Genomic DNA, 15,972 nt, shown 5'->3' with positions numbered 1-15,972 from the left:
TTCCAATTCAATAATGCCAGTCCTGTGCAACTGCTGAAAGCTTTGCTGGTTTTACTCTGCTCCAGGATCTGCAAATGCCCTCAGGAAAGAAACATCATCTGTCTGGAATTTCATTTTGTCCTTGTTTTATAGCTCTTCTTTTATCTTTGAACACGTAATTGTTCCAAGCCTTTTTAGTTGTTGCAATGGAAGCTCTTGCTTATGATAATTACCACATTTTGCTCAGCACTGTGTTACAGTTCAAACCAGCTGGGCGATTGTTTGACATTTGTAGGTCAGCAAAATGGCCATCAGTACATGTCATATATTAGTCATAATTGTTCAAATTTTAGATGTTATATCCATTAAGTTGACTTACTTCTGTGAAGTACAGTTTCTTTAAGGGTTTGACACAATGTTTTATAAGAATAGACCTGCTGAAAATCAGAGTAAATTCAGGCTACAACTTTTTAGTTATGCAAATATTATGTTTATTATTGTCTTATTTTCAAGTTCTTAAAGAATTTTTCAGCCTTGGCTGGGTAGGTCATTTGGTTAGAGTGTGGTCCCACTGTGATAAGGTTGCAGGTTCGATATCCCCCATCAGGGCACATACAAGAATCAACCAATGAATGCATAAATAAGTGGAACAACAAATCGATGTTTCTCTCTCTCTCTCTCTCTCTCATTTTTAAAGTTCTTATTTTTTAAAAGTTTTTTTATTATTAGGATGATGCTGATACTAGTATGTTACTCCTTTGGTGCTGAATTGAGTTTAACCTTTGCTGGTTTCCCCTACATTCTCAGTTTTCTTCCCAAAGCAAATAACTACCACAGTTGTAACCTTTAAAAAGTAATTACTACGCTGTTTTAATATAATTTGAATTTAAAGGCCTTTGATCCTACTCTTTGCCAAGCACTAGGGCTTTGAAACACGTTTGAACAATAAAGACCCTTTCTGGCTGGGGAGGTTCTGGGGAGGTTGGGGGTCAAAACAGTAAAAGTAATAAATAGGCAAATTAGAAGTGTTAGGAAAAATATTAAACTATGGGAAAATATTAAACAGAGCAGTATAAGCAAGGGAAGGGACATCCATAGTGCTTGGGTGGTTTCAGTTTTAAATAGGTCATTAAGATGGTGGCTTTTAAGCATAGACTTCTAGATATTTATAACCAGACTGCTTTAAAGATTTGATGTGAATAAGGTATGGATTTTATTTTACTTCAGTTAGTTAAATAATATTTTATGTGTAAGATAGAAGTGTTTACATATTCTTTTTTTAAATGTATCTTAAAGAATCTTTAGTCTTAGTTTTTTTTTTTTAATTAGTAGTAATCGTGCCTTGGATAAACCTCATTGGCTATGACCAGGGGTGGGCAAACTTTTTGACTCGAGGGCCACAATGGGTTCTTAAACTGGACCGGAGGGCCGGAACAAAAGCATGGATGGAGTGTTTGTGTGAACTAATATAAATTCAAAGTAAACATCATTACATAAAAGGGTACGGTCTTTTTTTTTTTTTTAGTTTTATTCATTTCAAACGGGCCGGGCCGCGGGCCATAGTTTGCCCATGGCTGGCTATGACACTGCCACTGTTTAAAGCTTTTTTTTTTTTTTTTTTTTAATCCTAACCTGAGGATATTTTCCCATAGACTTTTAGAGAGAGTAGAAGAGAGGGAACGATAGAGAGAAATATCGATGTGAGAGAAGCACATCGATTGGTTGCCGCCTGCACGAGCCCTGAACAGGGCCCAGGCTGGGGAGGAGTCTGCAACTAAGGTACATGCCCTTGACTGTAATTGAACCATTAAGTATTGTTAAAGCTAAGTTCTCTTTACCTTTCTTAAGCCCTCTATCCACTGAGCCAAACCGACTAGGGCATAGTCTTAACTTTTTAATATTTTAAATTTATTATTTAAATGTAAAATAAAGATCAAACATATTTATAAGTAAATGCTAACATTCAGAAACTTAAAATCCTTCACGATCCAACTCATGGCTTAAACTGCATATTCTAACATCAGTGATTTAGTGTTTATAAGATGGAACTACACTTTATATAATATTTTGTATCATACTTTTAAATTTAATACTAAAGCCTCTTTTCATATTAATATAATTCCATAAAATTCCTTGTTCAAAACTGTTGGGCCCAAAAGTTCAAGGGATTAAGCCAAAAACAAAACGGACAAACAAACTCAGCGACACAGACAATAAATAGTATGGTGATTACCAGAGGGAAAGGAGGGTGTGAAGGGTGGTAGAAAAAGATATAGGGGGCATAAATAGTGGTGAAAGGAGGCTTGACTTGCAGTGGTGAACTCACAGTACAGTTTACAGATGATGTATTATAGAATTGTACACCTGAAACCTATACAATTTTATTGACCAATGTCACCTCGATAAATTGAATAAAAAAGTAAACAAACTATTGGGCCCAGTGTATTTGGAGATTCAGAATCTTTCTGGAAGTTTTTAAAGCGCATTTGTTGTATATTATATGTTTTCATAATTGTGTTATTTCTATAGCATAATTTTGTTTTCCTAGACTTAGTGACAAAAGTGAATAAGGCATCTCTTTAGGTGCTTTTAAGGAATTGTTTGTTTTATAGTACTGTTGCTTCTGTTTATTTTTCCCAGAGAAAATTTGTCAAAGGATCTTTACCTGATATCTCAAATGGACAGTGATCAATTCATTCCAATTTGGACAGTTGCCAACATGGAAGAAATAAAAAAGCTAACCACAGACCCCGAAATAATTCTTGAAGTATTGAGATGTATGTAAAGCATACCTTTTAGCTTATTCCTTAAGTCAAAAAATTAAATGTTCTTTTAATTTCTGATTAGACAGGGAATTGTTTTAAGTTCCTATTTTTTGCTACTCTATTCCAATCATTTATCTTTACTGACTGGTATATAGCTTCTATATCAATTTTATACCTTCATTGTTAATCTTGATACCCAGTTTTCTGGGCTATTAGAAAGTTTTATGTATCTGTTTTTTGTTTTTGTTCATCAATTTATGTTGTTCATTATATTCCATAAATGAGTGAGGTCATGTGATATTTATCTTTCTCTGACTGGTTTATTTTACTTAGCATTTTCACACTCTTTAAAGCAATCTATTTCAAATCTTTGAACCCATGTAGTACATTTTACATCACAGTCCAGTACATATACTACATACCCACACATAACAAATGCTACACAGATTAATTCTAAATGCTTACAACAAACTCATTTCTTTTAGTCTAAACTGATTCACAACCTATTAAAGAGTTGTAACCTACAGTTTGACAAACACTGCTCTAAAATTTGGTAAGGAATTTATATTTTGTTTGAGGTTCTAAGAATTTTTAGTGATGTTTGTATCTAATAAGTGTTTCTTGGTAACCTCTCATGTGGTTTTTGCTAACTACTTGACTGAATAAAGGAAGATCTTAATTTTGATATAAAATATGTTGCTGGAAATGTTTAAAAGTTAAATATAGTAAGTTCAATAATAGACTTACTACTTGGGAGTAGAGGATTTTCATTCTCAGAAGGCTAAAAAATCATTTTGTGAAATAACCTGAGTGGTTTGTGCAGACATCATTTCTTAAAATGATCCAATTTGTGCGTAATTCTTGGTTTAAGCACTTAAAAAAAAAATATATATATATATATTGATTTCAGAGAGGAGAGGAGAGGGAGAGAGAAACATTAATGATGAGAGAGAATCATTGATGGGCTGCCTCCTGCACGCCCACTACTGGGAATCAAGTTCGCAATCTGGAATCAAACCTGGGACTCTTCAGTCCTCAAGCCTACGCTCTATCCACTGAGCCAAACCAGCTAGGGCAAGCCACTTCTTAGACTGTAATTTTAAGAAGAGTTTCTTCACATATTAAAACTTAACTGCATTTCCCCAAGTAGGTAAAAATAATGTGATATTTGTGTATGGAGAAACTTCCTTAGTTATATGCTGCATGCTCCTTTGAAGGCTTTTTTTCCCCCAACCACAACACAGTGGCAAATCGCAAAGTAGGTACTCTAAATATTTTTGTTCAAAGAATAATATTTGACAGTGTTCTTTGTATAATCTTAAAATATTTTATTGTATCTTTAATCTTTAATTCTACAACTTAATTTCTTTGGGATAATGACCTCTGCTAATTTATTCAGTTGGATATAGAAATGAATAGCTTATTTTTAATGGCATTACTACCTCTACTTGTCACTTTTGAATGAAATCTTTTTTAAAATTTCAGCTTCTCCCATGGTACAAGTTGATGAGAAGGGTGAGAAAGTGAGACCAAGTCATAAGCGTTGTATCGTGATTCTTAGAGAGATTCCTGAAACAACACCAGTAGAGGTAAATTATTAAGTATTATTAAAGCTAAGTTCTCTTTACCTTTTAAATTGGAGGAGTTAAAATAAGCAAGCAAAATGTGTCAATGTCCTCATCAGTTTCTGTGAATAGGATAAATACTAACTTGTTTTGTAAACTTTGAAGAATGGTGCAGAGGGAGGAAGAAGATATGATTGTATGTTCTTAGAAGGGGATACTGAAACTTTCAATATATTGATTTGACTGAATGGCAATTAAAATATAAATGTGCTTTTGGGAACTTGAGATTTATCTGAAAGAAATGAAGAAGAAAAATATGAATAAGGATTAATGTGTCAGGACTAACCCTTCTGGTTAGCAAAATATAGAGCAAAGTTGCAGCAGCCAGCTGGTGTGGCTCAGTGGTTGAACATTGACCTATGAGCTACGATGGTTCGATTCCCAGTCAGGGCATATACCCGGGTTGCAGGCTCGATCCCCAGTGTGTAGCATGCAAGAGGCAGCTGATCGATGAGTCTCTCTCATCATTGATGTTTCTGTCTCTCTCTCTTCCTTCCTCTCAGAAAACAATAAGAAAATATTTATACATTAAAGCAAAGCTGCAGTTATAAAGATAATATAGTACAGGTACAAAAATAAAATAATACTTGAATGAAACAGTATAATCCAGAAATAGGCTCTTTTATACAATAAGGTATGTATAATAGCATTTACTTGATAATTAGTTTCTTCCAAGTATTGTGCAATATACTTCAGTTATTTAAAGCCTCGGGTTTTATTATCTGTTTTACAGACAAAGTTAACTGAGCTTTAGGATGGTTAAATAAGTTAGCTAAGGACACTTGGGCTTTTTAAATGACAGAATCTGGATTTGAACTTGATCTCTCTGATTTTGAAGCCTGTGTTTCTTAACCACTAAGCCATAGAGTTTCACACTGAGTTGTCATGTTAAGGCATAGTAAATTAGAGAAGAGGAGAATTAATTAGTAACTGATACATGGCAATTGACTAACCATTTTTAAAATGGTTAGACTTTTGCCACCTGACATATTTGTTCAGAGTTCATTTAGTGTTATATCTCCAGAATGCAGTGAGAGAAATTGGAAAAGAAACTCTCACGAGATCTGATTTAAAATTAGGAACTATGTCAAAAGTAACAAATTGAAAGGAAGATTGCAGAATAGAAAGAATATTTGCAATATTAAGAAACAGTATATACACAAGCCTGAATTCTAGAGCCAAACTGCCTCAATTTGAATTCTAGCCTTTTTACTTGCTAGTTCTATGACCTTGGGTAAGTTACTTGACCTCTTTTGCCTCTACTTTCTCATCTGTTAAATGGGATAATAGTAACAAGTAATTCATAAAATTTTTGCGAGAATTAAATTACTACATAAAGACCAGTAGCAAGCATATAAAAGCACTCTTAAGGTTAAATATTATTTTTTAAAATATATATTTTTATTGATTTCAGAGAGGAAGGGAGAGGGAGAGAAAGAGAAACATTAATGATGAGAGAGAATCATTGATTGCCTGCTTCTTGCACACCCCTACTGAGAATTGAACCGTGACTTTCTGGTTCATAGGGACCATGCTCAACCCCTGAGCCATGCCAGCTAGGCCCATTATTATCACTAGAGCTCACACACATGGAAAACAGTAAATAAAAGGAATGAGGCAGCAACATACTGTTCATTAAAAAAAAAAAAAAAATGTCCAGCTGGTGTGACTCAGTGGTTTAGCGTCATCATATGAACCAGGAGGTCGGGGCACATGCCTGGGTTGTGGGCTCCATCCCTAGTGTGAGGCGTGCAGGAGGCAGCTGATCAATGATTCTCTCTCATCGTTGATCTCTCTCTCTCTCTCTCTCTCTCTCTCTCTCTCTCTCTCTTTCTCTCTTTCTTTCTCTCTCTCCCTCTCTCTCCCCCTCTCTCCCTCTCCCCCTCTTCCTCTCTCCCTCTCTCCCTCTCCTTCTCCCTCTCCCTAACTCTCTGAAATCAATAAAAATACATTATAAAAAAGAGTAAAGCAAGTACAGATGACTAAAATAGCCAGAGAATGTTGACCTAGGCCCTAAACACTGAAATTCAGATTAAAATGAGATTTGGGCCCTGCCAGTGTTGCTCAGTGATTGAGCACCAACCTATGAACCAGGAAGTTCTGGATCCATTCATACTGATACTTCACCGTGACAAAGAGTGTCTCTCAGGCAACAAACAAAGGGGAGAATGCTTTTGTTTTTGGGGAAATCGAAGATAGCACAACTTTAAAACATTAAGAGGTCATCAGGAGTGCTAATGTTGCTACGGATGTGAAAGTGCTCACAAAACAGTAATTACAGGCAAATTGAATAGGTAGAAAAATTGTTGATTTGGATAAAGGAATAGCAATGATATATGAAAAATTGGTGTAAAGCTAGTAGAGGGTAGTTTGATAAATTTAAGAAGTGTTTATAGATTAAACAGTATATTAGACGTACTATATATAAGAAAGTTTAAAACAATCACTGGAACAGATTAATTCAATTTACATGATTTCTAATGTGAAAAAATGATTTCAGTTTTTTAACAAATTGCTTCTCGAACAGCCTCCCTGAGTGAATTAAAGAACTGAGGTTCCACTGTACTTAGCACCTAGAAAATGTTAAGGGAGGACATACATTTCCTTTCTTTCCTTTTTTTAATTAATTAATTTATTTTTTATTATGACACAATGAGAGATTTTTCATGAAGGAAAATTTAGCTTGCCACTAGGAGTGAAATACTTCAGTTTTGATTATAAAGTAGGGCTCCATCCCTAAATTCTATACACTATTTATGCTATACCTATACATGTTTTTGTTTCAGAATATAATCTGCTCTCAATAGAAAAATGGCAGAAGCCATAAACAGTTAATAAGTAAAGAAATAGAAAGGACCAAAAGTCATGAGGAGAAGAAATACCTATTATTGATGTTTTTTAGAATTAACTAAAGTTTTGGTTTTTTTTTTTAGGAAGTGAAAGCTTTGTTCAAGAATGAAAACTGCCCCAAGGTGATAAGCTGTGAATTTGCACACAATAGCAATTGGTATATCACTTTCCAGTCAGACACGGATGCACAACAGGTGAGAATACAACTTTTCTCCTAATTTCAGTCCTAGTGATAAAAGAAGTGGGATATTTTAATTGAGAAAATGTGTGCTTACAGCACCATTGAGCAACTTCTTCAACTTTTTGTTTTTGCTTATTAATGGTTTTATTTTTTATCATCTACTTAAAGACTTTTCAGTTTTAATTTGAGAAATTTATTTCTATCAAAAAAATTTAACATGGGAGCTTGGAAATTATATATTTGTAGTCAGTATTTCCACTATATAGCAGGCCTAGAATAAATATATAATTTTCTGATTCTTGAAATTTTGAGACTATGATTTTACTCTTAATGTTATGTCCTACGTAAAGAAAAGTAATATTCCTTTGAAACAGAAACATGTCTAATAGCATTTTAAAACCACTTACTGGTTTTTGTTTGTTGGTGTTTTTAGTTTGAGGGTGTGTGTGTGTGTTGTTTTTTTTTCTGTTAATCCTCACCCAAGGATATTTTCTATTGATTTTTTTTTTTTTTTTTTTTAGAGAGTGTGGAAGGGAGGGGGAGGGACAGAGAGAAACATCGATGTGAGAGAGACACATCAATTAGTTGCTTCCTGCAAATGCTCTGATGGGGCTGCCATCGAGCCTGCCACTGAGGTACTGGTGCTTGACTGGAATCAAACCCAAGACCCTTCAGTCCACAGGCCAATGCTCTGTCCACTGAGCCAAATCCGCCAGGGCTGGTTTTGTTTGTTTGTTTGTTTTTAATTTTTACCTTGGAAGGCTGTCTGATCGAACCATTTAAAAAATATGTAGCCCAGCCAGCATGGTTGAGCGTCGACTTATGAACCTGGAGGTCAAGGTTTGATTCCCAGTCTGGGCACATTGCGGGTTTCATCCCCAGTTGGGGGTGTGCAGGAAGCAGGCGATCAGTGGTTCTCTCTTCATCATTGATGTTTCTATCTCTCTCCCTCTCCCTTCCTCTCTGAAATCAATAAAAATATATTGGAAAAAAAAGATTAGTGACATTTTGGGTCTGTTTTGAATTTTGTGCATTTTATCTGCAGTAATCCATAGTAGCTTATCTACAGTAAATGGTGAACTGTAGCTGAGATCTTAAATTTTTTCTTTTTCATTCCATATCACCTGCATAATGGAATCACCTTCATAATTCTTTTATTGTTTAGTTTAGAGATAGTTGCTAATACCAAACTCTGGATAGGATAAAGATGGCTTTAATGAAATGCTTGAATGCTAATGAAAGTTCCTTTATGTTTTGTTAACAGGCTTTTAAATATTTGAGAGAAGAAGTTAAAACATTTCAGGGCAAGCCAATTATGGTAAGAAACATTTGTAAGTAAGACTAGCATCTAACAAGAAAGATTTTTGTTGTTTGTCTACTAGAGAATTTTAAAAACATAAATGGATAATATTTTCTAAAACTCATAATGATTTCCAAGAAATTTCTGACTTATGTAACGTGCTACTTCAGAAAATTAGTTGATGGGACATCAAAATACTTTCTATACAGCAATTCCTTTCTAAAGCATAACTTCAAAGAGTATGAAGTTTTAGTTAGATGCTAACAACATGTAAGGTAATCCCAGATCTCAAAATGAGTAGAAATAATTTTTTAGTAACCAAGTGGAAAACATTTGTAATGCTTTCATCCTCATCTCCATTCACTACATCAGTACATTAACATTCAAACATTTAGAAAACCTGGGAATTGACACTTGCTCACTTTCTTTACATGTCTGATCTATCCTCAGGTTACATGAAATCTGCCTTCAAAACTTCTTTCAATCATTATTGCCATTGTTTAGACTCAAATAATTAGAGTAGCCTTTTAACTGTGAGGCCTTCAGCATTTCCCCCTTACAGTTCATTCTCCACATTACTACCAGAGTTACTATCTAAAGTGGAATCCTGAACACTCACTCACTTTGACATGCTCCTCTTTCCTTATGTAATACAGAGTGAGGCAAGAGTAGGTTTAGACTTGATCATATGGAACATAATACAATAATAAATAATAATACAAAAATAACCAGTTTCACACACTCACAACTGTAAACCTACTTTGCCCCACCCTGTATACTATTTTTAAGTGCAACACATTATTCTTATTAATTCTTATTGAGCTCTTACTGTGTATCAGTTTCTGTTCTAATCACCATTATATATATAGAGTCATTTAATTCTTAAGAGAACCTAATAAGGTAGGTACTTGTTTTCTTTCTCATTTTTTTAATCCTCACCTGAAGATATGCTTATTGACTTTAGAGAGAGAGACATCAATTGGAGAAACATTGATTGCCTCCCATACTCACGTGCCCCAATCAGGGATCAAACCACAATGTTTCTGGTGTATGGAACAATTGCTCCAATCAGCCATGTTTTCTCTCTTTTACTGGTAAGGAAAGTGAGGCATGAGAGTTAGGCATGAGAGTTACCTGCCCAGTTTCACACAACTAGTAAGTAGAAGAACTAGGATGAGAGGAGCTTAAATTTATTAATAGATTATATGTCAGACACTATTCTAAGAACTTGACGTATTTAAATCTCATTATTGCTGTGTGGTAGGTGGTATTATTACTTTTCATATTACAGATGAAGCTCTCTGCCAGTTGTCATCTTATTTCCTCTGCCTCTAAGCCTGTTCCCACTATTATCTCCTTTCCCTGATTCAGGCTATAAAACTATTCTCCTAGGTCTCCTAATAGCTTATAAGTTTTATATATTGGACTTAGGACTTAGAAACATCTGGATTTAATTTGATATAGTATAAGATGGGTCTAATTTCATTTTTTTCTCTCAAAAAATGGAAAGTCAGTAGTGTCAACAGTTACCTGGGGGACAATTGACAGTTTTACTCTACATCAGCGGTTCTCAACCTGTAGGTCACGACTCCTTTGGCAGTCGAACGACCCTTTCACAGGGGTCGCCTAAGACCCTCCTGCATATCAGATGTTACATTACGATTCATAACAGTAGCAACATTACAGTTACGAATTAGTAACGAAAATAATTTTTTTAAAAATATATATTTTATTGATTTTTTTACAGAGTGGAAGGAGGAGGGATAGAGAATTAGAAACATCAAAGAGAGAGAAACCTCAATCAGCTGCCTCCTGCACACCCCCTACTGGGGATGTGCCCACAACCAAGGTATATGCCCTTGACTGGAATCGAACCTGGGACCCTTCAGTCCGCAGGCCGATGCTCTATCCACTGAGCCAAACCAGTTAGGGCGAAAATAATTTTATGAGGAACTGTATTTAAAGGGCCAGAAGGTTGAGAACCACTGCTTTACATTATTCAACATTATAACTTTTTAATGAGAATATTTCTCTGTTAATTCAGGCCTATTGTGTTTTTTAATTAGTTCCTTAAAGTAATTTTTGTTGCTTTTCCCCCCTCTCCGTTATGTCTTAGTGATTAAAAGAACAACAACATATTATTATATGTAGAAACCTTGCCTATCTCCTTTATTATATCTAGTGGTTTGTTGGCTCTTTGTATTATCTGTCTGAGAGATCATATCATCTATAAATAATTACTATTTTGATCCTTAATCTCATTTCTTATAGCTTATTACTTTTCCTGAGATTTCAGGTGTAGTGGAAAATGTATACATATTTCATTATAAAATATTTTTCTTCTTTCTCTGCCGGACCCCAGCAGCAAGCTACCTACAGGTCCGAGTGTCTGTCCCCTGGTGGTCAGTGCACGTCATAGTGAGTGGTTGAGTGGCCTTAGCATATCATTAGCATATTATGCTTTGATTGGTTGAACGGACGACCAGACACTTAGCATATTAGGCTTTTATTATAATAGGATAATATTGCAGTGAAAAATATTTTGAAGTGTTTTATTGTAAAATAGACATACATGCAATTTACCATTTTTAAGTGTGTAACTCAATAGCATTTTATACATTCACATTGTAGTGCAACCATCACCAATACTTATTTCTAGACATTTTTGCATCACCCAAAACAGAAAATCTATACAAGTTAGGCAGTAATGCCCCATTCTCCCAGCCCCTAGTAACCTCTAATCTATAGTCTCTGTCTTTATGAATTTGCCTATCTACATATATATAAAAGCTTAAGCGACCTTTATGACTGGACAACCTTTATGACACACAACACAGGAGCTTGCTCCCTGGTGGTCAGTGTGCTCCCACAGCCAACTTCCTGCGGCCAGCCAACCTCCCATGGTCCCTCCTCCCAGCCCCCATCGGCTCCCATCTGGACGGGGTGAGACGGCCCTGATTGCTGGCCAGGCCAAGGCTCCCCACCCATGCACGAATTCGTGCACCAGGCCTCTTGTTTTAGATAACTGCATATAAGTGCAGTCATGCAATATTTGTCTTCGTGTCTGGCTTATTTCACTTAGCATAATGTTTTCAAGGTTCATCCATGTTGTAGCATATATCAGAACTTCATTACTTTTTATGGGTTCTTAACTCTCTTTGGCTAGTATGAATAATGCTATACAACTATCAGTTATTTGAGGTATTTACCTAGACATTACTGGCAAATATAATACCATGTTTAACATTTTGAGAAGCATGAAACTGTTTTTGCACAGCAGCTCCGCCAGTTTACATTCCCAGCAATGTAATATGATTCAGATTTTTCCACATCTTATCAACATTTGTTATTTTCTGCTTTCTTAATAAAAGTTATTATAGTTTGGGGTTTCATTTTCCTAATGACTAATGATGTTCAGTCTTTCTTTATGTTTTTTTTTTGCCATTTGTGTATCTTTTTTGAAAATTGGGTTGTTTTGAGTTGTAGTAGTTCTTTATATATTTTAGATATTAGTCCCTTATCAGATAGATGATTTGCAAATATTTTCTCCCATTGTGTGAGTTAATCTTTTCCTTCTTTTTTAAAAATATATTTTTACTGATTTTAGAGAGGATAATGTCTTATGTACACTTGAGAAAAATGTGTATTCTAGAGTTTGAAGTAGTATTTTTTTAGGTCCAATTGGTTGATAGTGTTGAAGTTCTCTATTTATTGCTCTTCTGTTGATTATTCATTATTGAAAGTGGGTTAATGAAGTCTATTGTAGAACTGTATCCTTTCAGTTCTGGCATTGTTTGCTTTATGTATGTAAGGACACCTGTTGGTAGATGTATATATGTTTACAATCGTTTTCTCTTTTTGCTTAATTGAACCTTTTATCAATATATAATGTCCTTTGTCTTTTGGAACCTTTTTTGACCTTGTATATTTTGCCTGATAATAATAAAGCCATCTTAGCTGTATTTTGGTTACTATTTGCTTGCATTTTGTTGCTTTCAATGTCTCTGAATCTAAAATGAATCTATGATAGACAGCACATAGATGGATTCTTTTTTAAAATTCAACCTGTCAGTCTCTGCCTTTAGTAGAGTTTAAGCTGTTTACATATCAAGTAATTACTAATCAGGAAAGATAATTCTGCTAACTAGGTATTGGTTTTCTAGGCGTTTCCATCCCCAGTTCCTTAGTTAACTGCCTGTTTTTTTTTCATTGAATTGAATTTTTATAGTGTACCAATTTTGTTTTTCACCTTACCTATACTGTATAATTTTAAGTTTTTTTTTAAAAATATATTTTATTGATTTTTCACAGAGAGGAAGGGAGAGAGATAGAGAGTTAGAAACATCGATGAGAGAGAAACATCGACCAGCTGCCTCCTACACATCTCCTACTGGGGATATGCCCGCAACCAAGGTACATGCCCTTGACCGGAATCGAACCTGGGACCTTTCGGTCCGCAGGCCGACGCTCTATCCACTGAGCCAAACCGGTTTCGGCTAATTTTAAGTTTAAAAAAAATTTTTTTAGTGGTTCTCTTGGGGCAGTGGTTCTCAACCTTCCTAATGCCGCTACCCTTTAATACAGTTCCTCATGTTGTAGTGACCCCCAACCATAAAATTATTTTCGTTGCTACTTCATATCTGTAATTTTGCTACTGTTATGAATCGTAATGTAAATATCTGATATGCAGGATGTATTTTCATTGTTCTCGACCCACAGGTTGAGAACCGCTGTGGGGGGTTACAGTTAACATCTTAAATTTATAACAACGTCAATTGAATAGTGTACAAATACTCTGCTCCTATACTTCTTTGTCCCTTCCCCTTTATATTTTTTACTTTCACAGATTACATCTTTATATATTTGTGCCCATTGATATCAGTTTATGTTGTCTTATTTCCATTTTAAATCATATGAGGAAAAAAGAGGACTTACATAACAGAAATACAGTAACTTTTATTTGTCTTTACCTAAGTGATTATCTTTAGTAATGTTCCTTATTTCTTCTTATGGCTTTGAGTTACTATCTGGCTTCATTTCATCTGAATAAGTCTCATTAGCATTTCTTATTAGCTAATAAGTCTCATTAGCATTTCTGATTCCTTTTTAGCATTTTATTTGTATATCTTTTTCCTAATTACTATTAGGTTTGTCCATAGTTTTCTTTTTTTTTTTTTTTTTAATATATTTTTATTGATTTTTTACAGAGAGGAAGGGAGAGAGATAGAGAGTTAGAAACATCGATGAGAGAGAAGCATCGATCAGCTGCCTCCTGCACATCTCCTACTGGGGATGTGCCCGCAACCCAGGCACGCGCCCTTGGCCGGAATCGAACCCGGGACCTTTCAGTCCACAGGCCGACGCTCTATCCACTGAGCCAAACCGGTCTTGGCAAGGTTTGTCCATAGCTTTCATTAGCTCATTGAGCACATTTAAAATTTAACATCCTTGACCAGTAATGCCAATGTCTGGACTTTCTCAGGATAATTTTTATAACTCCTCCCCCCCCCCCCCCCCGTGAATCACTATAGTTTTTTCTTTCTTTGTATGTTTTGTAATTTTTTGTTGAAAACTGGGTATTCTAAGTATTTATAAGATGTTAACTCTGGAAATCTGATTCTTCTACTCCTCAGGTATTAGTGATGTTTTGCTTGTTAAAGGCCTGTGACTTTTCCAAACTGTTTTTGCAAAGTGTGTATTCCTTGTTGTGGTCACTGAAATTTCTATTCCATTATCTCTATCTACATTCAGCCTGAGATCTGACAAAGATTTCCATAAATGTCTGGCTCCAAATAGGGTAATGGTGGTGGTGAAGGGTTCTGTCTCTTAGTTAGGGTTTTTTGAATTTATTGGGGTGACATTGGTTAATAAAATTATATAGGTTTCATGAAGTAAAATTCTATAATCCATCATTAGTATATTGTATTGTGTGTTTATCACCCCAGGCCAAGTTTCCTAACATCTCCATTTATCCCTCCTTTACCCTTTTCTACCTCCCCCACTTCCCCTTTCCCTCTGGAAATCACCAGTTTTCTGTGTTTATTGCTCAATCTCTTAACCTTTTACTAGTACACCCAGCCTCAACCCCTCTCCTCTGACAGCTGTCAGTCTGTTCTCTGTCTCTGAGTCTGGTTTATTCATGAGATTCCACATATAAATGAAATGAAATCACAATAGTATTTGTCTTTCTCTGACTGGCCTTATTTAATTTAGTGTAATGGTCTCCAGGTCCATCCATGCTCTTGCAAAGTGTGAGATTTCCTTATTTTAGGCCGATTAAAGTTTTAGGCCTCACCTGGGAATCTGCTGCTTCAGAGACGGTCATAATTGAGGCAAACATCAGCACAGATCCCTCAGGTATCCACCAGACTAACCACAACACACCCAGCATATTTGAAGGACAAAGTCCTCACACAACCTACCTTAGCACCAGGCAGCCACTCCCAGAACACAGGCCACTGAGGAATGGAAGTGGTAGCTATTGGTTTGTTGTTGGTTTGTTTTTTTTTCCCCCACTTAGGTAAGATCAGCCGCCTCTCCCTTTATTAAGCACTCCACTAGTTGTCATAAGTGTCCAAGCACTCTTTCTTGCTCAAATATTGATTCACTGGGAGCTAGTCTGCCATTTTCCCGCTATTCAATTTTTTGTTTATTCATGCAAATACAGTCATGCACCACTTAACAAGGATAAAAAAGAAAAAAAGAACCAATCAGAAATGAAGACTGCAGGAACTGAAATGAAGAATGCATTACATGGAATCTCATTGTAGTTTTGATTTGCATTTCACTAATGACTAGTGAAATTGAGGATCTGTTCTTGTGCTTATTGGCCATTCACATATTCTCTTTGGAGAAATGTCTATTCAAATCCTTTGTCCATCTTTGAATTGGCTAGCTACTGTATATTCTTGAGTGTAGTTTAACATGATTCTCTCTCCCCTGTATTTCCTGCAAATTGGTAGCTAGATCTAGAGGCTTCAATAGAATTGGATTTGATTTGGGAGCAGTGGAGAGAGAGAGAGAGCATAAGTATATAAAATATTTGTTATGTCTCTTATGCTAGCTGCTACTGCTCATTGGTGAACTCTATTCATTAAGGGTTGAAGAGGTACTATTTCTGTGTTAATCTGTTTTCTATTTATTAGCTGAAACACTTCTATAAAGAGAAGCTTGCCCTCATCTTCATTGCCCTGAGGTACAGCTCATTGACAAAATGCATGATAAATGCTTGGTTCTAGCTTTTATTACCTGTTTTTGAAAATAATGCATTGA

At 35.5% G+C, this 15,972-nt stretch overlaps 1 protein-coding gene across 6 annotated transcripts in view; it reads left to right on the top strand.

Moving 5' to 3' along the window:
- The window catches only part of LARP4 (La ribonucleoprotein 4), a 73,603-nt gene that overhangs the window by 28,331 nt on the left and 29,300 nt on the right, over positions 1 to 15,972 (top strand). For all 6 annotated transcript variants that reach the window (XM_070410246.1, XM_070410247.1, XM_070410245.1 and 3 more), the window contains 4 exons: positions 2,620 to 2,756; positions 4,230 to 4,333; positions 7,303 to 7,413; positions 8,665 to 8,718. In XM_070410246.1, coding sequence (XP_070266347.1) covers positions 2,620 to 2,756; positions 4,230 to 4,333; positions 7,303 to 7,413; positions 8,665 to 8,718 — 406 coding nt within the window. The remainder of the gene's footprint in view (positions 1 to 2,619; positions 2,757 to 4,229; positions 4,334 to 7,302; positions 7,414 to 8,664; positions 8,719 to 15,972) is intronic.

Source organism: Myotis yumanensis, unplaced genomic scaffold, assembly GCF_028538775.1.
Source record: "Myotis yumanensis isolate MYYU_CA2020_CCGP unplaced genomic scaffold, mMyoYum1.0.hap1 SCAF_3, whole genome shotgun sequence".
Lineage (NCBI taxonomy): Eukaryota > Metazoa > Chordata > Mammalia > Chiroptera > Vespertilionidae > Myotis > Myotis yumanensis.
This window is presented reverse-complemented; position numbering and strand designations above follow the sequence as displayed.